Raw genomic sequence first — 25,130 nt, forward strand, 5'->3', positions numbered from 1 at the left:
AAGCAGCAAATAGGCGTAAAAAGGCAAGATTCGTGACTATTTTAATAAATGCACATAGTATTTGGAACCAAGTAAATGAATTAACCATAGTAATAAGCACATGTCTCATTAAATGAGACATTGAGAAAATAGACCAGTCATGTCTGAAGGATGTCATGGCAGAGCGTTTAGAAATACATAGTGATCAAGCAGAGTGAGGGTGTCTTTGTGAGAAGGAAATCATGTCTGACAAATGTTTTTTTTTAAGTAATCAACTGGAGGCATAAATAGGAACCAGTAGATGTAATATATTTGGTATTACAAAGGGTGATCGATAAAGTACCAGATACAAGGCTACTTCACAAGATAGGGGCCTCTAGTGTTGAGGGGTAGTGTATTAACATGGATAGCACATTGGTGACCTAGTAGAAGATAATAGGGAGCATTTTCAGGTTTGCAGATCTGTGACCCAAAAATAGAAATTGCAGGAGAAAACTCAGGTCGAGCAGCATCTCTGGAGAGAAAACAGTCAGCATTTTGAGTCCAGTGCCCTGAGCCCATGGGCTAAATGGCTTATTTCCACTCCTGTATGTTATGGACTTATTTACGAGGCACTGTTTTGCCTTATCTCGAATCAAAACCTTTACTTCATAAAATCAAGTATTGTTGTCTCTGGCTAGTCTAAAACTTTTTTTCCCTTGAAAGTATGACTGTTGTGCCTCTTGGTTTTCATTTTAAAAGGTTGGCAAACACATTTTCTTCTCTACTGTGGTAGTTTTCCAGGGCATGCTAACGTAATGTCAATCTTAAAATTGTCAAAAGCATTTTTTGGTCCTCTTGCATGGTATAATCAGTTTGGTGCATATAGGCTAATGTTGGTCATTGTGCAATATGCATAAGTTTGGAATGCAGTCTTTATATTTTTATGGTGTACATTTTTTAAAAGCATGCTGATGTTGAGCTTTTCTGAGGTCAGGAATTTTTGTGTTAATCTACAGTTTTTGTTTGATATGTAGTTGACTCTGGAACGTGCAGAAACTGAAACTAGGCAACGTTTAAACAGCCAAATTGAGAAACAAGAACATGAAATAGAGAAGCTGAAAAAGAAAGTGGATCAATGGCATTCACTTGGCAGAAACCAAGATGTAAGTATGTGAAAACTGTGATTGGATTCATGAATGGTAGGGATCGATTAGCTTAGATGGCTGGTTCATAATGCACTGATGTCAACTGTGTGCATTTAATTCCTGCACCGGTTAAGGTTACCGTAATCGCTCCTCAACTTCTCTCCTTTTAAAATGAGTGAGCAGCCCTACAGTCTGGTAAAACTGTGGCAATTTTATCTCACTGGTAATTATAATGGGTAACATTTGAAGCTCAAGGATCAAAAGATTATGTTAATGGGAAATGGAACAGAACCTGCTGTACAAATTCTATGTGGTCATAAAAGCAGGTTAAATGGTGGGATTTACATGGGGTATGACTCACCTATCTGACTAGTGCCCCTCACTGTGTACAAAGCACAGATGCTAGCCATATCCATTTGCCTACATTGGTCCAATCCAAAACATTGAAGAAGCTTGATGTCATCCAGGACAAAGTAACCCACTTGTTTGTACCTCATCTCGCGTATTTAACATTGACACCCTGCACTACAGATGTGTAGTGGCAGCTGTCTATTATCTGCAAGACAGACTGCAACAACTTAAAGTTGCTTAAACAGCACTTTGCAAACCTGTAACCACCACCACCTAAAAAGACAAGGAAAACTGATGCATGGGAACATACCTGTAATTTCCTTTCGAGGCCGCATGTCATCCTGACTTGGAACTAGATTCCTGTTAATTCACAGTCATTAGGTAAGATTCTTTGAACTCCCTTCCTAACAACATTGGGTACCTACATCTCAAGAACTGCTGCCTTCTCCATAGATAGTAAACCTGACTGAGTCAGTGACTTCCACATCCATGAATGAATGTTTAAAAACATTATGACCTCACACATCAATTCTGCCAATTACTGAAATTGGGAATTCTACATTTGCTTTCTGAAGCTGACCATTAATTTCTTTTTTTAAACCTTTTTAAAGATTCAAATTCTGGAACTCAAGAAGCAGCTTGAAACTGAATCTAATCTCCACATGAAGACTAAGGAACTCCTGAAAAATGCAGAGAAAGAAATTAATACCTTGAAGTTATCCCTTAACAATGTTGAAACTGAACTGGCAGAGATTAAAGGAGGCGATTCTAAAGGTAAAACATATGATTATGGCAGGTATATTTTGTAAGTTCACCTCGATAATTATTGTGTCCTCCTCTGCTTCAGGTTCCATTCGTAGGTTGAATCTTGCGAATTATTAACATAAGTCCATGTGTCTCTTAAAATTGGGAACTAGGCATGTGCCATTTTATGTCATGACTTCATTCTAACTGTTAACACTTTGCCCCACTAAAGTATCTTTTGATTTTCTGTAATTTCTTAATCCGTTTCTTCTCAGTCCAGTGAAACTAAATGCAAATTTTTTGAAATATTTATCTAAATGATCTTTAGTCATGCATTACTGGTTATCAGACATCTACCTTAGACACAAAGTTGAACAATCCGCAGATAAAAACAAAATACTCTGCTGTAGATCTGAAAGAAAAAGAAAACAAACAGAATACATTGGATTTTTTTCAAAATAAAATCACAAATTGCAGAAGCTGCTTTAGGATATTTGCTGATCAAATTTTTTTCCTCTTGCTGTCTCCAACATAATTAAATCCTTATTCACTGTGTGGAGCACCGTTTGGGAAATCATTAGGATGTCAGGGTAATAAACACTCGAGAAGCTATTCATAGGAAGAAATTGACTCCTACTGGATGTGACCTATTCAGTTAAATTTTAGATTATTTAGATTTATACTTGTAACTCTGCTCTATTTCCAGGAAAATCTAATACAGAAGATGATGTTGATGATCTCCAAACACAGCTTCGACAGGCTGAAGAGCAGGCAAATGAATTGAGAGAGCGTCTCGAAACTACTACAAGCAATGTGGAAAAATACAGAGACATGGTTATTGATCTGGAGGAGTCCCTTAGTAAGGAGAAGCAGGTTAGTGACTTACATTTCACCTCTTGAGAGCTAAAACAGTTGTGATGGATGTGAAGAGAAGTAAACTGCTGTTGCTTTTAGAAAGGGTACTAATAAAAGGTTCACTGTTCCTTCAATTGCAAGTTATGGACTTTATAGCCATTTTAAGTATGCCGCTTAAGTGACTTGACAGACCAATTATATTCTGTATTGGAAAGATCTATAATAATGAATGCCATTCAGCCAAGGATAAATAGTCATGATTTGGAGATGCCGGTGTTGGACTGGGGTGTACAAAGTTAAAAATCACACAACACCAGGTTATAGTCCAACAGGTTTAATTGGAAGTACTAGCTTTTGGAGCGCTGCTCCTTCCACAACCACCTGATGAGGGAGCAGTGCTCTGAAAGCTAGTGCTTCCAATTAAACCTGTTGGACTGTAACCTGGTGTTATGTTATTTTTAACTGAGGATAAATAGATCCTTTTGCCTACGGCACAGTAGAATGTGACAGCTTGGTATGTTCATGACCTTTCTGAACTGATCGCGGATATAATTGTCCTCCAGTCTTTTACAATCCCTGGATAAACCAATAACGTGCCAGAAAATCAATACCCATGGATAGAATCTCAAGATTTCACATCTTAAGAAGTTTTTGCTATACAAAATACAGTAAACCTAACATACACTAACTATTTGAATAACTGCAAAATACTGCAGATTCTATCATTCGATGCCAGCAAAGAGAATGCCAGAGATTCTCAAAATGTCTGGCAGTACCTGTGGAGAAAGAAATAAAATTAACATTTTGAATTCAGCAGAAGTGTCTTATATAGACAGTCAATAGACAATAAGCCCTTCGAGCCTGCACTGCCATTCAATATAATCATGGCTGATCATCCTTAATCAGTATCCTGTTCCTGCCTTATCTCCATAACCCTTGATTCCACAATCCTTGAGAGCTCTATCCAACTCTTTCTTAAATGAATCCAGAGACTGGGCCTCCACTGCCCTCTGGGGCAGAGCATTCCACACAGCCACCACTCTCTGGGTGAAGAAGTTTCTACTCATCTCTGTCCGAAATGGTCTGCCCCGTATTTTTAAGCTGTGTCCTCTGGTTCGGGACTCACCCATCAGCGGAAACATGTTTCCTGCCTCCAGAGTGTCCGACCCTTTGATAATCTTATATGTCTTAATCAGATCCCCTCTCAGTCTTCTAAACTGAAGGTATACAAGCCCAGTCGCTCCAGCCTTTCAGCGTAAGGTAATCACGCCATTCCAGGAATTGTCCTCATGAACCTACGCTGCACTCGCTCAATAGCCAGAATGTCTTTCCTCAAATTTGGAGACCAGAACTGCACACAGTACTCCAGCTTAGTATCCTCAGCAAATTTGCTAATGTTATTACTAATACCATCTTCTATATCATTAACATATATTGTAAAAAGCTGCTGTCCAAGTACTGATCCCTGCGGTACCCCGCTGGTCACTGCCTGCCATTCCGAAATTGAGCCATTTATCACTACTCTTTGTTTCCTATCAGCCAACCAACTTTCAATCCAAGTTAGTACTTTGCCCCCAATACCATGCGCCCTACTTTTGCTTACTAACCTCCTATGTGGGACTTTATCAAAAGCTTTCTGAAAGTCCAGGTACACTACATCTACTGGATCTCCCTCGTCCATCTTCAGAGTTACATCCTCAAAAAATTCCAGAAGATTAGTCAAGCATGATTTCCTCTTCATAAATCCATGCTGACTCTGACCTAACCTGTTACTACTATCCAGATGTGTCGTAATTTCATTCTTTATAATAGACTCCAGCATCTTTCCTACCACTGAGGTCAGACTAACTGGTCTATAATTTCCTGCTTTCTCTCTCCCACCTTTCTTAAAAAGTGGTACAACATTTGCCACCCTTCAATCTGCAGGAACTGATCCCAAATCTATCGAACTCTAGAAGATAATCACCAACGCATCCATGATTTCTCGAGCCATCTCCTTCAGTACCCTGGGATGTAGACCATCAGGTCCCGGAGACTTATCAACCTTCAGACCTAACAGTCTCTCCAACACCAATTCCTGGCAAATATAAATTCCCTTCAGTTCAGTTCCTTCAGCCACTGTTACCTCAGGGAGATTGCTTGTGTCTTCCCCAGTGAACACAGATCTGAAGTACCAATTCAATTCTTCTGCCATTTCTTTGTTCCCCGTAATATATTCTCCTGTTTCTGTCTTCAAGGGCCCAATTTTATTCTGTAATATAGACTATAATATATATTATAATAAAGTAATATAGACTAAATATTATTTGGGCAACTAACACACTAGTCGAATGGGTAAGTGGGCAAAACCATTACACATGCAGTGTAATGTTAATGACTGTGAAGCCTTCCTTTTTCAGTCTCAAAAAAAACAGGATGGCAGCAGTGATAGATTTGGAAATGATGTCCAAAGGGGCCTCTATGTCTTCGTACACTTGTCATTGAGAGCAAGCAGGCAGGAGCAGTAAGCAGTTAGGAAGGCATTTTATGATCAAACGACACATTGGCCTTCATTGCAAGAAGGTTTGACCCAGAGGAAATGGTGGAGGTTGGTATGATGACAACATTTAAAAGGCATCTAGATAGCAATATGAATAGGAAGGGTTTAGAGGGATATGGGCTAAATGTTGGCAAATGGGACTAGATTAATTTAGGATCTCTGGTCAGCATGGACGGGTTAGACTGAAGGGTCTGTTTCTGTGCTGTATATCTCAATGACTATATGAGCAACAAAGTCTTGCTGCAGCTACACTGCCTTAGTGAGAACATACACTTGGAATATTATTGCAATTTTCTTTAACCTAAGCAAAGATCTACAGGAATAGAGAGTGCAGTGATGGTTGGGATGAGGAGTCTTCAAGGAGAGATTAAGTTGTTTGCCCTTGTAAACTCTGGAGTTTAGCAGCATTTAGGGAGATCTCATTAAATCATAAAAGCTGACATGGCTGGACAAACCACGCCAGGATATGCAGAACAAAGGGTCACAATCTTGGGATATGTGGTAGGCTATTTGGACTGGGATGAGGATGAATTTCTTCAGTAGTGAACCTGTGGAATTCTCTATCACAAAGCTGTGCAGGTGAAATTACTGAATAAGTTTCGAATTGTTTAAAATTTATAAGTGTTGAGGGGAATGGGGAGAGAGGAGTCAATATGATGTTAAGATAATGGATCAGCCATAAACAAATTAAATGTTAAACAGGGCTCGATGAGAAAAATAACTTATTTTCCATATTTCTACAGCGAAGGTATTCTTTGTGTTTTTGACACAATCTAAAACCGTTGGCTTTGTTTATATTATGCTGTATTTTTAGCACAAATGCTCCCACCTGCCAGGATGAATCTTCGAGTGCACTTTTAAACCAAGACCCTTTTCACTCCATCTTCTTGAACATTAAAAATGGACTTTCTGTAGCAAACTACCTTCCAGTAATTCCTTGTTTCCTTCTCTGCAATTCTTGTTTCACAGAGTAGGGTTTGAGCCTCATCAGTACTCTAGTTGGAGATGAATCCAAAAGCAATTCTTTCCTTTTGGGTGGGCATAGCAGTGTGGGATTTGGTGGAAATCTTTTAATGTGACTATCTTGAGTGTTTGAGTGTCTGGATGACAGCATAGCAAGCTGCTTCCTCCTTGTATCACTCACTTTGAATAAACCTCTATCTCATAACATGGAGCTCACATTTTTTTCCCCCACTTAGATTTGATATGAAATCACGTGGGTGTGTGACTGGGGAAATTCTATACAAGGCCCCATTTCCTCCTCCCAGCGACTAAATTTTAGATTAAATAAGGAGATAAGTTAAAACAATTCTTGGACAGTCCATCACTTGTAACAATTTGGTTGGATGCACTTTTACGTCATGACAAAAAGTAGTGTTCAGGTTTCCACATTTTGTAAATGTTCCCTTTAGTATTCTGAATCAGGAAATGCTGATGCCAGCAGTCCCTTAAATTTGCATACCTAATTTACAACTTAAGCCTGACCAAATCTCTCGTTCTGGCACTTGAGCAACTTGCCTGTTGGTTTAAGTTGAGTAATAATGATTGTCCAATCGATTCTGGTGTAACACAATTGTTCTGTTCTTGTACGATCTCGTGTTATATGAAAATTGTGCAGTAACTGCAGCCTTTAAACTAATGGGGCCAGAATCATGTTTTAGCCAAAACAGGTAAGGAAAGTTCGCACTCTACAAATAAACATGTAAATTTCTTCAATCATATTAAAACCAATCCACGTTGAAGGAACATGTATTATAGCAGAACCAACTGTATGTCCAACCATGTAAGGCTTCAAAAAAATGATTTGACTTGGTCGTCAGCAGTCTGTTTTGTGGAAAGCAACTGGTATTTGAGTTGCATACTGCTGGTTTTGAAAGTAAATTTAATTGTTCACATCATTTGTGGTAAATTGAAATACTGTCTTGATCTGTTCATTCATAATCAATTCTCAGGTGACCGAAGAAGTACGCGATGCTGTAGAAACACGCCTCAAAGAGGCAGCAGAGTACCAAACGCAGTTAGAAAAGCGCATGTTGGAAGCAGAGAATGAGAAACAAGCTCTCACTGATGAGAAACTGAAAGCGATAGAAAACCTGGAACAGCAGGTAATGGTTATTTATTGGAAATAGTTAGTTATAGATTGCAATTAAAGTATGATGAATCTATTCATAGATTAGTATGTTTTTAAAACAGGAAGGCTGTTGATCTCACTGAATTTGTGAGTAAAACATTCACTTCTGCATTTAAGTTGCTAACTGGCTGTTGATTCAGTATCAGTGGTGTGTCAGTCTTCACCATTTAAATGTAGACTAAAATTCAGATTCATCTAAATTAGGTTTAAGAAATTGTATTGCAGTAAATGTTCTTCCAAGTATGATTTAGAATACTCAACTTCAGACATTTTCAGTGACTTTGTTTACAATCCTGTGTTGTTCTGTCAGGACAATTAGGGGATTTCAGTTAGATTTATACAAGATGTGTGAAATGTTGCACGTAAACTTCTTATTTAGTATTACTAACAAAGAGAAATTTGCAAATTACTCAAAGTGCACAGGAATTTAGTTCAACAACTAAAACACCTTATTTAGAGGTGGGAGGCATGCAAGATAAGATCTGCCTTGGACATTTTTTTAAAAGCTACATCAGTTCAGTAAAACAAGATCTTTTCTTTCTTAAAAAAAAATTACAAAAAGAAATACCACCATTAAAAAAAAAAGTAACATATACGAAGTTTATCTGAACTGGAAAGAGAAGATGAGTATTAAAAGAATCACCTCAAATAAAAACTTGCTTTCTCTGTTTAAGCAGTCAGCCCATCAAAAATATAAACTGGAGTTTCAGCCCCTACTTTAAGACTTCATTATTAAAACAGGATTTAAAAGTTTGCACATAAATTAGATAAAAAGGGTCAAAATTTTCACTCGAACAACTAACAAAGTCAAGTCTTGGATCAACTGAGACTCCAGCATTTTCAACTTTATTCTGATTCATCCTTTCAAGACCCTAATTATCTGTGCAACAACCTGGATTCATGGTCGACAAAACCAGTCCAGAAATAACTGCAATTGTCTAGCAATAAAGGAGTTAGATGAGCTGTCTAACTATCTAGGATGGCATGGTGGCTTAGTGGTTAGTATTGCTGCCTCACAGGTGACTGTTTATGTGGACTTTGCATGTTCTACCTGTCTGCATGGATGTTCGCTGGGTGCTACGATTTGCTCCCACAATCCAAAGATATGCAAGGGAGGTGGATGAGCCATAAGCTTCAGCCATAGGTTAGGTGCTAGCCATGATGTGGAGCTGGATAAGGTTAGATGTCACACGGCATCAAGTTATAGTCTGACCGGTTTATTCTTACCACAAGCTTTCAGAGTGCTATTCCTTTGTCATGTACACCAGGTATCGTGTAAGTTCTGACCTAGTTTAAGTGTGTTAACCAAGGGAATTGCAGGGTTACAGGGGTAGGGTAGGGTAGGGTGATCGGTCTGGGTAAGATGGGAGGGTTGGTGTGAAGTTGTTGTGCCTAATGGCCTGATTGCGCACTAGGGATTCTATCAAAATTAGTTATTTAGGTGTTTTATTTCACCTGGTTAATCTACCATTTGAATTGTTTTTACTAGGCCTAACCAATAGCAACAGGCTCAATTTCTGATAAGGCCGTACGTGTTCAATGTTAGTTTTTGCAGAACAAAAGCAGACTATTTGTCTCAGATCTCGTTTGTGGAATGAGTCACGTGATTATTCGCTATCAAACTGGTGGCAGTGGAGTAGACTGTGTATGAGCTCTTGTTCCGTGCTTGTCCTCTTTGTCTGCACTCTTTGCTTTTTACTCCTTTTTCTCAGACTTACCTGGTAAAGAGATCTGTTTGGCAGGAAGTGGCTTTGATGGGCTGCAGAATGGCAGTGGTGTCTTCAGAGGCTGCGTAGCTACAGTATGGGCCAGTTGGCCTGTCAAGCCTGACATCCCATCCCATCCCATGCTGGTGCATGGAGTGGGCCCCTGGCGGCAGCATGGCATGGGCTGGGAAGCCTCATGTGGGGCCCTCAGCATGGCATGGGCCGCAAAGCCCAGAACAGGAATCTCTTTGTGGCATGGCATGGGATGGGATGGGAAGGCCAGAGTAGGACTCTGACAGCAGCATGCTGGAGCAGCGGAGAAGGAAATGTTGGAATCTTATTAAGTTATCGTCTTTATTTTATTACAAATTAATGTGCATTCTGCTTATGTATTGCGATGATACACACTTTTCACTGTATGTTGTGTTGAATACATGTGGCAGTAAAGGATATTCTATTCCATTTCATTTTATAGACAAATGAGTTTTTATTTACTTGTAAGGTCATGTACTTAATTATTGATTTACTTGAAGTTGCACTCACTCCATTTGCAAATGGTCAGAATAAAAATCCTGTAGGATGTAACTCACTTTTTGACTCCACAAAGCCTGTCCATTGTCAACAAGGCTCAAGTCAGGAGTAAGATGCAATACTCCCCAGTTGTCTGGATAAGTGTAGTTCCAGCAACAGTCAAGAAGCTTGACACCATCCAGGACGCAGCAGCCTGCTTGATTGGCACTACATCCTCTAGCATCCACTCCCTCTACTACTAGCGCTCAGGAGCAGCAGTGTGCATTATCTACAAGATCCACTGCAGAAATTCACCAAAGATTCTAAGACTGAAAAATGTGTTGCTGGAAAAGCGCAGCAGGTCAGACAGCATCCAAGGAGCAGGAGAATCGACGTTTCGGGCATAAGCTTTTCCAGCAACACATTTTTCAGCTCTGATCTCCAGCATCTGCAGTCCTCACTTTCTCCTAAAGATTCTAAGACAACAGCTTCCAGACCCATGACCATTTCCATGTGAAAGCACAAGGGCGGCAGATACATGGGAACACCACCTTTGTGTTGCCCTTCAGGGCACTCACCATCTTGACTTGGAAATATGTCACCATTCCTTCAGTGCCACTGGGTCAATGTACTGGAATTCCCTTCCTAATGATATGGAGATGCTGGTGTTGGACTGGGGTGTACAAAGTTAAAAATCACACAACACCAGGTTATAGTCCAACAGGTGTAATTGGAAGCACACTGGCTTTCGGAGTGTCGCTCCTTCATCAAGTGGTAGTGGTAGGTCCCTACCACTACTACCTGATGAAGGAGCGATGCTCCGAAAGCTAATGTGCTTCCAGTTAAACCTGTTGGACTATAACCTGGTGTTGTGTGATTTTTTTAATTCTCTCTTCCTAATGGCATTGCAGGTCAATCCACAGTAGATGGAATGCAGCAGTTCAAGACAGCTCGCCACCACCTTCTTGGGGGCAGCTAGGAACAGGCAATAAATGCTGATCAGCCAGCAATACTTGTATCCCACACATTGAATTTATTTTAAAAAGTGCTTTTTAATCTGAGTACCCTTGTCATCAGAAGATACTCTTGATGAGCTGCACTCATCCAGGCAAGTGGGGAATATGCCATCTTACTCCTGACTTGCATCTTGTCGAGGATCGACGAGCTTTGAGGAGTCAGGAGATGAGTTACTTCCTGCAGGATTTCTATTCTCTGACCATTTGCAAATGGATATGTTGCCAGTGAGTGCAACTTCCAAGTGATTTAATACTCAAGTATATGACCTCACAATTAAATAAAAATTCATTGGTATACAAAATGAAGTAATCGTTCAAGAGATTCCACAAACAAGATCTTGGACAAATAGTCTGCTTTTGTTTTGCAAAAAAGCAAACATTGGATATATGTGCAGAAATTGCTAGAAATGCTCAGCAGGTCTGGCAATGTCTGTCAAGAGAAATCGGAGTTAACATTTCTGGTTTGGTGACTCTTCCTCAGAACTGGATTTACAGCATCCACAGTTCTTTTGGTTTTTACCTGGTATTTAATTCACTGCCACTTCTAGGCATGCCCACCTTGAAGTTCTGCTCCTCTCGACAATGGCATTTCCATTCCAATTTTTTTTCTTGTCCATGTACATTCATTTCACTGTCGCTCATAGTGTTTGAAAAGGTATGTGCTAAAACTCGTTTCCATAGCCACATCACATTTGTAAGTGACTGCTTCTGCCTCTGGCTCAGACTCTCCCCATGTGGATTCCAACTCATGTTTTATCCCTTATGCTTTGAATCCATCACCGGTATCTCCATGATGATCAACATTCCACAGACAGTTGCTATCACCACATCCTGAGATCTACATTCAGTGCCATGCGTCGTCATCTCAACCTCCCTGTCCAACAGCATTGCTTCACGCTGGCTCAGGGCTGCACCACTTTGCAGTCCTAATTCTTCTTCCAGCTCACAAGTAACCCTTCCTTTCCCCCCCCCCCCCACTTTCAGGCATCAAGGCACACAAGATGGACCAACTCAGGGATGCCCATGGCCCTCAGGAACCTTCCTCCCCTTCCCTTTCCTCTGACTCCATCCCCTTCCACAACCTCACCTTCTGTCGAATGTTCACCATCCCTCCCACATTTCTTTTAAAAAAACCAATTCTGAGGAAGAGTCACTGGACCTGAAATGTTAACTCTGATTTCTCTTCACCGATGGTACCAGACATGCTGAGCGTTTACAGCTATTTCTGTTTTTATTTCTGATTTACAGCATCTGCAGTTCTTTCAGTTTTTCTTAACCATGTATAACATTTTGAGAAACCGAGCGTGTTTGTGCCCAGTTATTGGTTTCGGACGCTTATGTATCTTTTGTTCTAATGCAATGTTGGTTTTCCAAAAATTGCAGATTAGTGAACTAAGGAGGAATTTGAAAAGTCTCCAGGCTGAACTTTACGATGCTGTTCAGCAAGCAACAGCTGCTGCAACCAATGAACAGCAAGCCAGGGCTGACTGTCAAGAACAGGTTTGCGCAACTATATTGCTATTTCTTTTTCATTAGTGGACAGTTAAGTGGTAACCAAAGATCCATTTGTAAGGGACAAAATTATCACAAGTAGAGCATGCAAAGCAAGATTTTAAAAGCTCAAGGGTCAGTGGGAGGTTGTGACATGTTGGATTCAGACATGGTTTGGCAAGAAACAAAGATTATGCATGGTAGGTAAAAATGTTAATTGTGCTTCCAGAGGCTTGAGTATTGGATCTTTTATTTATAGTATGTATTAATTACTTAGTCTTAAAGTCAAGCAGCATGTTGAAGAATTTTGCACTTTGACTAAAAATTGACAATGTGAGAAATCTGTAGATTGCAAAAGATTTCAATGGACTGGACTCTTAAGGAGAAAAGAATCAAATTAAATACATTTCTAGAACCTGAAGATAGCATTTGGGAGGCTAAATATTGCAATGAATAGATAATAGCAAAAGGATTCTGAAGTGTGGAGAAATGGGGGGACCTTGCAGTTCTTGTTCACAGAACGCTGAAGGTAGCAAGGCTTGTGGAAAAAGTGATTAAGGCATGCACCTGGCCAGTCAAAGGAATTGGCAAAATCTGCTAGAACATTCAAAATACCAGACTGCAACTAGTGCAGAGCACATTTCTAGTTGCTGCATTACCGGAGTGATCTGATTGCATTAGGGACGATCAAAAGGAAACTTGAGTTTGCCAGGAAAAGTAAGTTTGGACTACATGGTAAGATCAGATCAGAATGGAGGATTTTTATTTGGAACAACAGATGCTGAGGAGAGATTTGGTTGAAGTATGAAATGACAGGGCCTAAACAGAGTGAACAGGATGGACCGATTTTCATCGAGATCAACATGTTGCAACGTGGTGCTAAGAGGATTGCGGAGAAGTTGATTCATGGATGTAAGTTTGCTCACTGAGCTGGAAGTTTCATTTTCTGACATTTCGTCAGTGTACTTGGTAACATCGGTGAGCCTCCAGTGAAGCGCTGGTGTTATGACCAGCTTTCTATTTTTGTGTTTAGGTTTCTTTGGGTTGATGTCATTTCCGGTTCTTTTTCTCAGGTGATGGGAGATGGGTTCCAAATCGATGATGATGCTCTCCAGTGCATCTCTTCCACTTCCTGCGCCTCCACCCTCGAACCCCACCTCTCCAACTGCAACAAGGACAGAACCCCCCCCTCCCCGGTCCTCACCTCCCACCAACCTCTGCATACATGTCATCGTCCCCCCACCCTTTCTGCTACCTACAAATGGACCCCACTACGAGAGATATATTTCCCTCCCCACCCCTATCCGCTTTCCTCCGTGACTACCTCATCAGATCCACGCCCACGAAAAACCCACCCTTTCCTCCTGGCACCTTCCCCTGCCACCGCAGCAATTGCAAAACTTGCACCCCACCTCACCTCCATCCAAGGCCCCAAATGAGCCTTCCACATCCATCAAAGTTCCACCTGCACTTCCACACATCATTTACTGTATCTGTTGCTCCCAATGCGATCTCCTCTACATTGGGGAGACAGGATGCCTACTTGCATAGCACTTCAGAGAATATTTCTGGGACATTCGCACCAATCAACCCCACCACCCCGCAGCCAAATACTTTAACTCCCCCTCCCGCTCTGCGGAGGACATGCAGGTCCTGAGCTGCCTCTATTGCCACTCCCTTAACACCTGACGCCTGGAGGAAGAACGCCTCATCTTCCGCCTCCGGACCCTCCAACCCCGTGGCATCAATGTGGATTTCACCAGTTTCCTCACTTCCCTTCCCCTCTTCCCACCTTGCCCCAGTTCCAACCTTCCAGCTCAGCACTGTAATGACCCGTCCCATCTGTCCATCTTCTTTCCCTCTATCCACTGCACCCTCCCCTCCAATCTATCACTTTTACCGCCACCTCCATCCACCCATTGCACTCTCAGCTACTTTTCCCCCCAGCCCCATCCCTCTCCCATTTATCGCTTCGTTGCTGATGAAGGGCTTTTGCCCGAAACGTGATTTTCCTGCCCTTCAAATGCTCCTCCCATTTATCTCTCCACCCCCGAAGCTCCCAGCTTCGTTGCTGATGAAGGGCTTTTGCCCGAAACGTGATTTTCCTGCCCTTCAAATGCTCCTGGACCTGCTGTGCTTATCCAACACCACATTCTTGGCTCCAAGTTTGCGTGTGTTTTGATAGAGTTGCGGTTGGAGTGCCATGCTTCAAGGAATTCTCGTGCATGTCTATTCCTCAACTGTATGTAAGGATACTGGTGATAGTGGGTCATGTCTTTTTGTGGCAAGTTGATGTTCATGTATCCTGGTGGCTAGTATTCTGCCTGTTTGTCCATTGTAGTATTTGTTACAGTTCTTGCAAGGTATTTTGTAAATGACATTAGTTTTGATTGTTGTCTGTATAGGGTCGTTCAAGTTCATTAGCTGCTGATTTAGTATGTTACTGGGTTTGTGGGCTATCATGGTGCCAAGAGGCTGAGTAGTCTGGCAGTAACTTCTGAGATGTCTTTGTAGGGGAGAGTGGCTAGGAATTCTGGGCGTGTTTTGTCTGCTTGTTTGGGATTGTTGCTGAGAAAACGGCTGACTATGTTCATTGGGTACCCATTCTTTTTGAAGATGCTGTATAGGTGATTTTCCTTTGCTCTTCATAGTTCCTCTGTGCTGCAGTATGTGGTGGCTTGTTGAAATAATGTTGTAATGCAGCTTTGTTTGTGAGCGTTGGGTTGATTGCTTCTGTGATTCAGTATGTGGTCCATATGTGGTGTTTTTCTGAAGCTGTTACCTCCAGAACCTCCACCTGAGCTACAAGTCTTATCAAAACCCACTCAGTTGAGTAATGTTCATCCCATTTTGGGAAGGGCCTGGATTTTTGCTGTCTGCAAAGATGGTGGCTGCAGAAAGCCTTACCATATTTGAAATATCTGAGTTTTTGAGGTGATGTAACATACAAGTGATACAAAAAGCAGACAGGAGAGATTGCTATCTTTCTACACTGTATATCCTTTTATTTCCAGAGGGAAAAAACAAATGCAACACAGTATTTGTATATTTATGGCATATAAATTTGGTGTTTGTAAATTGTTTTAAGTGAAATTAATAAATGTTTACCAATTTCATGGAAATGTTAACCATATGGCCGTCCTTTGGCTTTCCTAGGCAAGGATAGCCTCTGAAGCACAGAATAAATATGAGCGTGAACTGATGCTCCATGCTGCTGATGTAGAAGCACTGCAGATTGCCAAAGAGCAAGTAGTCATGAACTCTCAAGTAAGGCAGAAGTTGGAAGATGCTGCTCAGAAGGCTGAAACACAGATGTTGGAGTGTAAGACTGCTAAAGATGATATTGAAAGAATTTTGAAGGTAACTTAGTTTTAAGCAGTTATGATCAAATTAGATTTCCAATCTCTACATCTGAAATTTGAAGAATGTGTTTGAAGATCTCTCCTTAACCTCACCTCCACTCTTCTGCCTTTTGTTTTGAAAATGAATGGTCATAAACATTGCTGACATACCTTGCATAATCCCAGGTCAATTTAGCTCAATCCTTTGTCATATGAGTTCAAGTCCTTTCACTTTTTATTATGTTTAGACTCTCCAAGTGCAGGTTAATGCAATTTGATGACTGCTGAAGTTTTCCTCCATTTCCAAAACCATTCTTTTCTTTGTCACTTAGTCTAGTGTTACAAAAATGTGATTTCTTCCTTTCCACATGAGGCCTCCAGCCACTTTTGGAATGGCTAAATCCAATTGTGTGACACAGGAAGCAATGTGTATAGCAATCTCTGATAGCCCTGACTCTTTTAGTTGTACTAGAGAATTAGTAACACCTGGCTAAGCCAGTTCAGTATAATGATAGCACTGATACCTGCAGAACAGTTGAGACGAAGGTGTTTTCCATTTAAGATCAAATATAACTCGAGTAATCATTTTATCAGCATCCATCAGCAAATTGAGAGTCAGCAGTGCCACTGGGGAAGACACTGTGTCATTTAAGCAAGTTTATGGTGATTTTGACTTATGGTGTGCTACTCGCACAGTAGTTATTTCACTGGGTTGGTAATACAGAACAGTTCTTTTGACTTAGGATCTTAATCTCACTATGCAGATGAAGTTTGAATTCAATAAAGTCTGGAATTAAAAGCCAGTCTCATGAAAGCCATGTCACCTTCGTTCATATTGCTTAAAAAAAAATCTTAATTTGCTGTCCTTGCCTGATTTGGTGTAACTCCAGATCCCGATAATGTGGTGAACTATTCGCTTATCTCTGAAATGGACGAGCAAGTCCCTCTGTTCATGGGCAATTTGGCATGGGTAGCAATGGACTGGCATTGCCAGTGATGTACACATCCCATGTGAGAACATTTTTTTTAAACAAAATTGGTTTAAGCTCTGAATTATTGCCTTGGTTCTAATTTGGATATCCAGGCTTGAGCTGCAACATTACACATAATGTTTGTTCCAGATGTCTGGAATCATCATTATTTCAAATGGAAATAATCTCCTTCAATCACCCATTGACATTCAAAGGCGCTACAGATGTCCTTTCTGAAGCTCACTGATGGCTTAAAAAGTGAGACGAAGTAGTTGTGTTTTTCCATTATTATCATAGGGCCAGGCCTTCAAGAGTTCTTAAATAGGTATAAAACAATTTGATATGATACTTAAATGTGTATGCTCCTTCACCCTATAGTGGCAACTTTAGTATATCCCTTATATGTAGGAGATTCTGCAGTACCTCTGAAGCTTCAGAAACCCATGTCCTCAATCATCTTCACATTGAAGAACAAGAGCAAGAGGTACAAGAAATGGAGTCCCTTACAACATTTATACAATATAAATGGCTCTTTCTTCATTGTCACCAGGTCTCTGAGAACACCTTATTAGCATTGCTCACAATGTAGATTCAAGCAGTTTGACAGGCACTACTATGACTAAGCACAACTTAGGATAGGCAGTAAGTACTCGCCTTGCTGTGAGGTCCACCTTCTGAGAATGAAGTTTTGTTAACATCTATGATACAAAACATGATTGCCCTAGCTTTTTTTTTTAACTTCAAGCTAAATATTCTTAACACTCATTCACTAATTGGACCAGAAAACAAAACTTCAGCCTGCCTGTTATTTTCAGAATTATACTTCGATCATTCAGTGGAGAAAATATTCCAGTACTCATCAAATAAGGTTAACCCATAAGGACTAGTCCACTTGTAGTAAATGCAGCATGTCTCATTTTGTTGAAGAATAATATTGAATGCACCATGTGTTAAGTTGACTGAAACTGGTAAAATAAGTTTTTTTTTGTTGGAAGCTGTCTTTCATGTTTTGTTTAAAAACAATTTTGAATAGGATGAAATTTCTCAGCTGATAACACGTAATGAGGATCTGCAGAAACAGAACAAACTGTTGCTTGAGCAGGTGGAGAGCCTTAGTAATAAGATGGTAACCACAGTGCAAGAAGCAAATCAGAGTTCCCTAAATATTTCTTTTAATGAAGAGGGCAAGTCCCAGGAACAGCTACTTGAAATTTTGAGGTAATCATTTTGTAATAATGATGTGTCATAGTATAAGTCAACAATATCCACGCTCTTTGCATGGTTCATCATTTTCAGTTTGTCATTTGATCTATTTTTGTTCAATTTATTGATATTCTATTTGGAGACGTTTTCTGAACAGAAGCAATGGGTGCAAAAGGAAAGCTGCGAGATATGTGGATAGTTTGCACAATTTCTGGAATGTGACTAAAATTTTTAGCGGTTTTATAATTTTTAAAATCTGTTTCTGTTTGCTGTTTAAAAATGACAGTTCTCTCCAGATAATGTGGGTGAATCTGGTAGATTAGATTAGATTAGATTACTTACAGTGTGGAAACAGGCCCTTCGGCCCAACAAGTCCACACCGACCCGCCGAAGCGCAACCCACCCATACCCCTATATTTACCCCTTTACCTAACACTACAGGCAATTTAGCATGGCCAATTCACCTGACCTGCACATCTTTGGACTGTGGGAGGAAACTGGAGCACCCGGAGGAAACCCACACAGACACGGGGAGAATGTGCAAACTCCACACAGTCAGTCGACTGAGTCGGGAATTGAACCCGGGTCTCTGGCGCTGTGAGGCAGCAGTGCTAGCCACCGTGCCGCCCACTAATTTCACACTAATTATTTTTAGTTTTGTTTTGGTAATTTATTGGATGGCAGATGCGTTTTATTTTTCAGGTTGCTGTGTATAACAAAAGTGACTAGCCAACCACTATCTCTGAAACTCCCACTAAGATTCAATTCCCCCCCCCCACCCTAAACCTATGCCCTAAAGTTCTGGACTTGTCCCACCCCAGGCAAGAGACATTTGACTATTTATCCTATCCATGCCCCTCATGATTTTGTAAACGTCTATAAGGTCACCCCTCAGCCTTCGCTCCAGGGAAAATCTCCCCAGCCTGTTCAGCCTCACCCTATAGCTCAAATCCTCCAACCCTGGCAACATCCTTGTAAATCTTTTCTGAACCCTTTCAAGTTTCACAACATCTTTCCAATAGGAAGGAGACCAGAATTGCACACAGTATTCCAACAGTGGCCTAAACAATGTCCTTGACAGCCGCAACATGACCTCCCAACTCCTGAACTCAATACTCTGACCGATAAAGGAAAGCATATCAAATGCCGCCTTCACTATCCTATCTACCTGCGACTCCACTTTCAAGGAGCTATGAATGTGCGCTCCCAGGTCTTTTTGTTCAGCAACACTCCCTAGGACCTTACCATTAAGTGTATAGGTCCTGCTCAGATTCGCTTTCCCAAAATGCAGCACCTCACATTTATCTGAATTAAACTCCATCTGCCACTTCTCAGCCCATTGGCCCATTTGATCAAGATCCCATTGTAATCTGAGGTGACCTTCTTCACTGTCCACTACACCTCCAATTTTGGTGTCATCTGCAAACTTACTGACTATACCTCTTATGCTCACATCCAAATCATTTATATACATGATTAAAAGTAGTAGAGCCAGCACTGATCCTGTGGCACTCCTCCAGTCTGAAAAACAACCCTCCACCACCACCATCCACTGTCTTCCAACTTCAAGCTAGTTCTGTATCCAAATGGCTAATTCTCCCAGACTCCCATGGGGAACTTTGTCGAATGCCTTACTCAAGTCCATATAGATCACATCTACCGCTCTGCCCTCATCAGTCCTCTGTTACTTCTTCAAAAAACTCATTCAAGTTCATGAGAATGAATTCCCATGCACAAAGCCATGTTGATTATCCCTAATCGGTCCTTGCCTTTCCAAATACATGTACATTCTGTCCCTCAGGATTCCCTCCAACAACTTGCCCACCACTGTTCTACCCTGAACTCAGTTTATATATCCTTTCCGAAGGTAACGTCATCTGTGTAATCCCCTCCCACTCAAATGTCTATCTTCTCCTACCAAAGTTTTATTCCTTTGTCATTTCCAGACTTAACTATTCCAATGTTTTCCTAGCTGACCTGTCACTATTGTCATGTATCTTTCATGAATATGTCATCCTAAACTAGCTAATTATGTCTCCATATGAAGTATTGTAACAAAAGGTGCTATATAATTGAAAGATGCTTTTGTACATCATAGGTTTATTTTGATAAATATTGTTACTACAGTCTATATCTGTGATTGAAGTTTCACATGTGGATAATGGAGAATTGTGAAGTTAATAAAATTGTAGTTTGAGGTTTTCTGCTTCCTTCAAGAATGAAACACCTAACCAGTTCAGTTGAGCTCGGTTTCAATGAGACTTCTAAGCCTTAGTATACTTGACTTGTCAATAGAGTTTCATATGACTTTATCTGTTCCCAAGTTTTCCATGGGCCTAAAAGGTCCTTCATGGTTGCATGTTCTTCCTGACAACATTCCTGCATGCATTCCTCCCCAGGTGTTTGTCAGCTCTCACCAAACTATCTTCTAATTCTGCAACAGATTTCCTTAAATGGCACTAAACATTTCATGGGAACTATTAACTCTGGTGGCCCTCAAGATAATTCAGAATACATATTGCTGTTTATAAATCATTTGGTATAATTAATATGCACTTACAAAAAAATAAACTATTAACGGAGCTCAAACGATGCAAAAATTGTAATGGGTTAAATAGTGAATGTTTTTTCCAATTGTGTATAATATAGATTTGTGCGACGAGAAAGAGAAATTGCTGAAACCAGGTTTGAAGTTGCCCAAGTTGAGTCACTGAGGTACCGCCAGCAAGTCGAGAATTTGGAGAGAGAATTGAAGGAGATGCAAGAAAATCTAAATTCTGAAAGGGAGAAGATGCAGGTAAGTAAAGAATCTTGAATTGCTTTAATTAACTACTTGTTGGAAAGCTCTTGACCGAAATTTGGAGATGGGATTTGTTTGTCTGGCCAAAATTATGAAAATACTTCAAACCTTGTTTCTTAGCCAGTAATTGAGATTTTCCTTTGTGACATTAATAAATCTGGCTCCTTTGCATCAAATACACTTAACTGAAAATTAAGTTGTACATCCATATAAATGCTTGCGTTCCATCAGATTTACGGCAGTTAAATGTGTTTCAAGTTATTCATTGACCGTGCAATTAAATAATTTTGGTGTTTTTCATTTTTAACAATAGTAGCAATTTGTTTATTCAAATATTTACTTACTGGTTTGAGTTCCTTTCAGGTAACTGCCAAAACACTGGCACAACATGACGAGCTAATGAAGAAGACTGAAACTATGAATGTTCTTATTGAAACCAATAAGATGCTGAGAGATGAGAAAGAAAGGTTGGAGCAAGAACTCCAGCAGTCACGGGCAAAGGTCTTTATTCTTCCTTGTTTAAAGCACATTTTATCATGCAGAGTTGTGGGGGGTTTCCAATAGATAATTTTGAAATTAAGAGTTTAAAAAACCCTCTAAAATGTAAAATAATCGCCATATTTATCTTTCAACATCATTCATTGTTTTTTTCTTTTTCCCTCCCTCCTGTTAGAGACCAGACCTGACTCCCTCAAAATATTTTAAGAAGTTAGCCTGGACCCTAACTTTTTTTATTTTAAAGATAGATGTGATGTGCCGTTACTCAGATGCAATACAACTGGTCCAACTTGATTAGATTAGATTACTTACAGTGTGGAAACAGGCCCTTCGGCACAACAGGTCCACACCGACCCTCCGAAGAGTGACCCACCCAGACCCATTCCCGTACATTTACCTCTTCACCTAACACTACGGGAAATTTAGCATGGCCAATTCATCTAACCTGCACATTTTTGGACTGTGGGAGGAAACCGGAGCACCTGGAGGAAACCCACGCAGACACGGAGAATGTGCAAACTCCACACAGACAATTGCCTGAGGCGGGAATTGAACCCGGGTTCTGGTGCTGTGAGGCAGCAGTGCTAACCACTCTGAACACCACTTAAAATACAAACAAATGGTAAAGGAAGTTAGAAAAACGTAACTATTGGAAATCCTAACCAAATAATAGGCACAATATCGATTACTAATTATTTGTGCTGATACAGCACCATCCCATGAACTCATGCATTGGCACAAAGGCAAATTCAGGCACAGATTCTTATTTGCACTTCTCCATTCCAGGAGGAGAAGCCATCCAGAGACGGTTGAGAGAGAATACCAGCGACAAATAATTCACTGAAATTGAAAACATTCATCATTTGACTTTTAATTCCATGGCTTTATTGCATTGAAATTTATTCTGGGATTCAAAACTGGAATCCCAGAACATTATCTAGTCTCTGATTTTGGCACTGGATTAGTTATCCAATCTGTGGCATAGAGCTAACTGAAGTCTTCATCACATGATTGAAACATTTCATTTCAGTATACTGAAATTGATAATTTTTTAAAGAAATGTATTTTTAAATTGAGATGTGGATCTTGAATTTTCAATCTGTAATTTGGCTGATATTTCTTGATAACATTGTTCAATTCTTAGATTTATAAGATGGAGTCTGATATCCTGCCTCTTCAAGAATCTAATACTGAACTTAGTGAGAAAAGTGGCATGTTGCAAGCTGAGAAGAAGTTGCTTGAAGAGGATCTCAAACGTTGGAAAGCCCGTGCTCAGGTATGAAGGGAGGGCTGTTTTCTTAAGTTTTTTGTTTTATGTACTCAGTAAATTTCTAATCTCAAACTTCCAGTTGTTACTGTTCATTTATCCCTGTAACGGAGGCCGTCAATTTAGTTGCAGTGGTTGATGCAAAATGTTTTCTAATTCTGTGAACCTGAACTGATACTTACCACTTTTTTTTAAATTTAAGGTTTGTATTTGTCATAGAAAGGCCTCTGTGCTAAAAATAATTGGCTTTATCCATTTTGTTTTGTCAGTATTTGTCCTTTTCTTTCCATCTGTTTATTGACTTTCTGGTCAATGTTCTTGGGAATTAAACTATGCTATTTAACTGCTTACTTCTCTTCAATTTAACAGTATGGATTAGCCATATGTTTACATAATTATTTACTCAAATTTCATATCGGAAACACTTCCTTTAAAAATTGAAGCTTTATATACAGTATAAGCTAGCATAAGCAAATGTACTAACAGCCATTTTGTGATTGTCTTTGCATTTTAGCAATTAATAAGCCTGCAGAAAGAGACTGATCCTGATGAGTATAAGAAGCTAGTATCAGAAAAGGATACAAATACCAAACGCATTCAACAATTGACTGAAGAGACTGGGAAGCTGAAGACTGAACTTGCTCGGTAAGGAAATACATATGGTGTTGAAACAGTACTGGCAATATTGTACAGATGAAAAATAGAATATTGGCTGCTTTATTTATTTAAAAGTGATTAAACGTTTGGAAATTAGGGGGAATACTGAATAATACTCTATGCAAGGAGGGAAATAAGTTGAGGATAGAAACAAAAGACAGTAAGGGGAAAACATGGAAAGCAGAGAAACCAAAGACAAATCAAAAAGGGCAACATTACACCATGGTTCTAAAAGGGCAATATATGTTTTTTGAAAAGTCTGAAGGCTCTGTGTCTCAATGGGAGGAGCATTTGTAATATGTTGGATGAATTAACTGCAGATAGTTATTAATGGATATGATGTAATTGGGATCACAGAGATCTGCCTCCAGGGTGACCAAGGATAACATCCACGGTCATTCACTTTTCAGAAAAGATAAATGGAAAGAAAAGGGAGATGGGGTAGCATTGCTGGTAAAGGAGAAGATAAATACACTAGTAAGAGAAGATGTTAGCCTGGACAATGTTGAATCTGTATGGGTGGAGCTGCGGAACACCCAAGGGAAAAAAGACATTAATGGGATTTGTGTACAGGCACTAAACAGTAGTAATGCAACGAGGGGTACGTCGGCTTCCAAGAGATCAATTGTGTTAGGGGATTCTGTAGTCTGCGGTACAGACGGACATTTCTGTGGCCAGCAGCAAAAAAGCAGAATGGTGTGTTGCTTCCCTTGTGCCAGGATCAAGGATGCCTCAGAGAGAGTGCAGAATGTTCTCACGGGGGAGAGGGGCCAGCAAGAGGTCATTGTCCACATTGGAACCAATGACATAGGATGGGAAAAGGTTGAGATTCTGAAGGGAGATTACAGAGAGTTAGGCAGAAATTTAAGAAGGAGATCCTTGAGAGTAGTAATATCTGGATGACTTCTGGTGCTACGAGCTAGTGAGGGCAGGAATAGGAGGATAGAGCAGATGAATGCATGGCTGAGGAGCTGATGTATGGGAGAAGGATTCACATTTTTGGATCATTGGAATCTCCTTTGGGGTAGAAGTGACCTGAACAAGCAGGATGGATTGCATCGAAATTGGAAGGGGACTAATATACTGGCAGAGAAATTTGCTAGAGCTGCTCAAGAGGCTTTAAACTAGTAAGGTGGGGGTGGGGGGGGGCGGGGGGGGGACCAGGGAGATAGTGAGGAAAGAGATCAATCTGAGACTGGTGCAGTTGAGAACAGAAGCGAGTCAAACAGTCAGGGCAGGCAGGGACAAAGCAGAGAACAAGGTAGGACTGATAAATTAAACTGCAATTATTTCAATGAAAAGGGCTTAACAGGGAAGACAGATGCAATCAGGGCATGGTTAGGAACATGGGACTGGGCTATCATAGCAATTACAGAAACATTGCTCAGGGATGGACAGGACTGGCAGTTTAATGTTCAGGATACAAATGCTACAGGAAGGATAGAAAAGGAGGCAAGCAAGGAGGGGAAGTGGCATTTTTGTTGAGGGATAGCATTTCGGCTGTGCTGAGGGAGGATATTCCCAGAAATACATCCAGGGAAGTTATTTGGGTGGAACTGAGGGATGATCACCTTATTGGGATTGACCCCCTAATAGTCAGAGGGAAATTGAGAACAAACTTGTAAGGAGATCTCCGTTATCTATAAGAATAATAGGGTGGTTATGGTAGGGGATTTTAACTTTCTAAACATAGACTGGGACTGCCATAGTGTTAAAGGTTTCGACGGAGAGGAATTTAAGTGCGTACAAGACAATTTTCTGATTCAGTATGTGGATGTACCTACCACAGAAGATGCAAAACTTGACTTGCTCTTGGGAAATAAGTCAGGGCAGGTGACTGAGGTGTCAATGGGGGAGCACTTTGGTGCCAGTGACCATAATTCTATTAGATTTAAAATAATGATGTAAAAGGATAGACTAGATCTAAAAGTTGAAGTTCTAAAT

At 40.4% G+C, this 25,130-nt stretch overlaps 1 protein-coding gene across 4 annotated transcripts in view; it reads left to right on the forward strand.

Moving 5' to 3' along the window:
• The window catches only part of tprb (translocated promoter region b, nuclear basket protein), a 148,337-nt gene that overhangs the window by 34,910 nt on the left and 88,297 nt on the right, over nt 1-25,130 (forward strand). For all 4 annotated transcript variants that reach the window (XM_043699535.1, XM_043699536.1, XM_043699537.1 and 1 more), the window contains exons 20-30: nt 996-1,124; nt 2,069-2,231; nt 2,908-3,074; nt 7,548-7,700; nt 12,342-12,458; nt 15,606-15,809; nt 17,795-17,979; nt 20,614-20,761; nt 21,128-21,265; nt 22,407-22,538; nt 23,044-23,174. In XM_043699535.1, coding sequence (XP_043555470.1) covers nt 996-1,124; nt 2,069-2,231; nt 2,908-3,074; nt 7,548-7,700; nt 12,342-12,458; nt 15,606-15,809; nt 17,795-17,979; nt 20,614-20,761; nt 21,128-21,265; nt 22,407-22,538; nt 23,044-23,174 — 1,667 coding nt within the window. The remainder of the gene's footprint in view (nt 1-995; nt 1,125-2,068; nt 2,232-2,907; nt 3,075-7,547; nt 7,701-12,341; nt 12,459-15,605; nt 15,810-17,794; nt 17,980-20,613; nt 20,762-21,127; nt 21,266-22,406; nt 22,539-23,043; nt 23,175-25,130) is intronic.

This window comes from Chiloscyllium plagiosum, chromosome 11, assembly GCF_004010195.1.
Source record: "Chiloscyllium plagiosum isolate BGI_BamShark_2017 chromosome 11, ASM401019v2, whole genome shotgun sequence".
NCBI classification, from domain to species: domain Eukaryota; kingdom Metazoa; phylum Chordata; class Chondrichthyes; order Orectolobiformes; family Hemiscylliidae; genus Chiloscyllium; species Chiloscyllium plagiosum.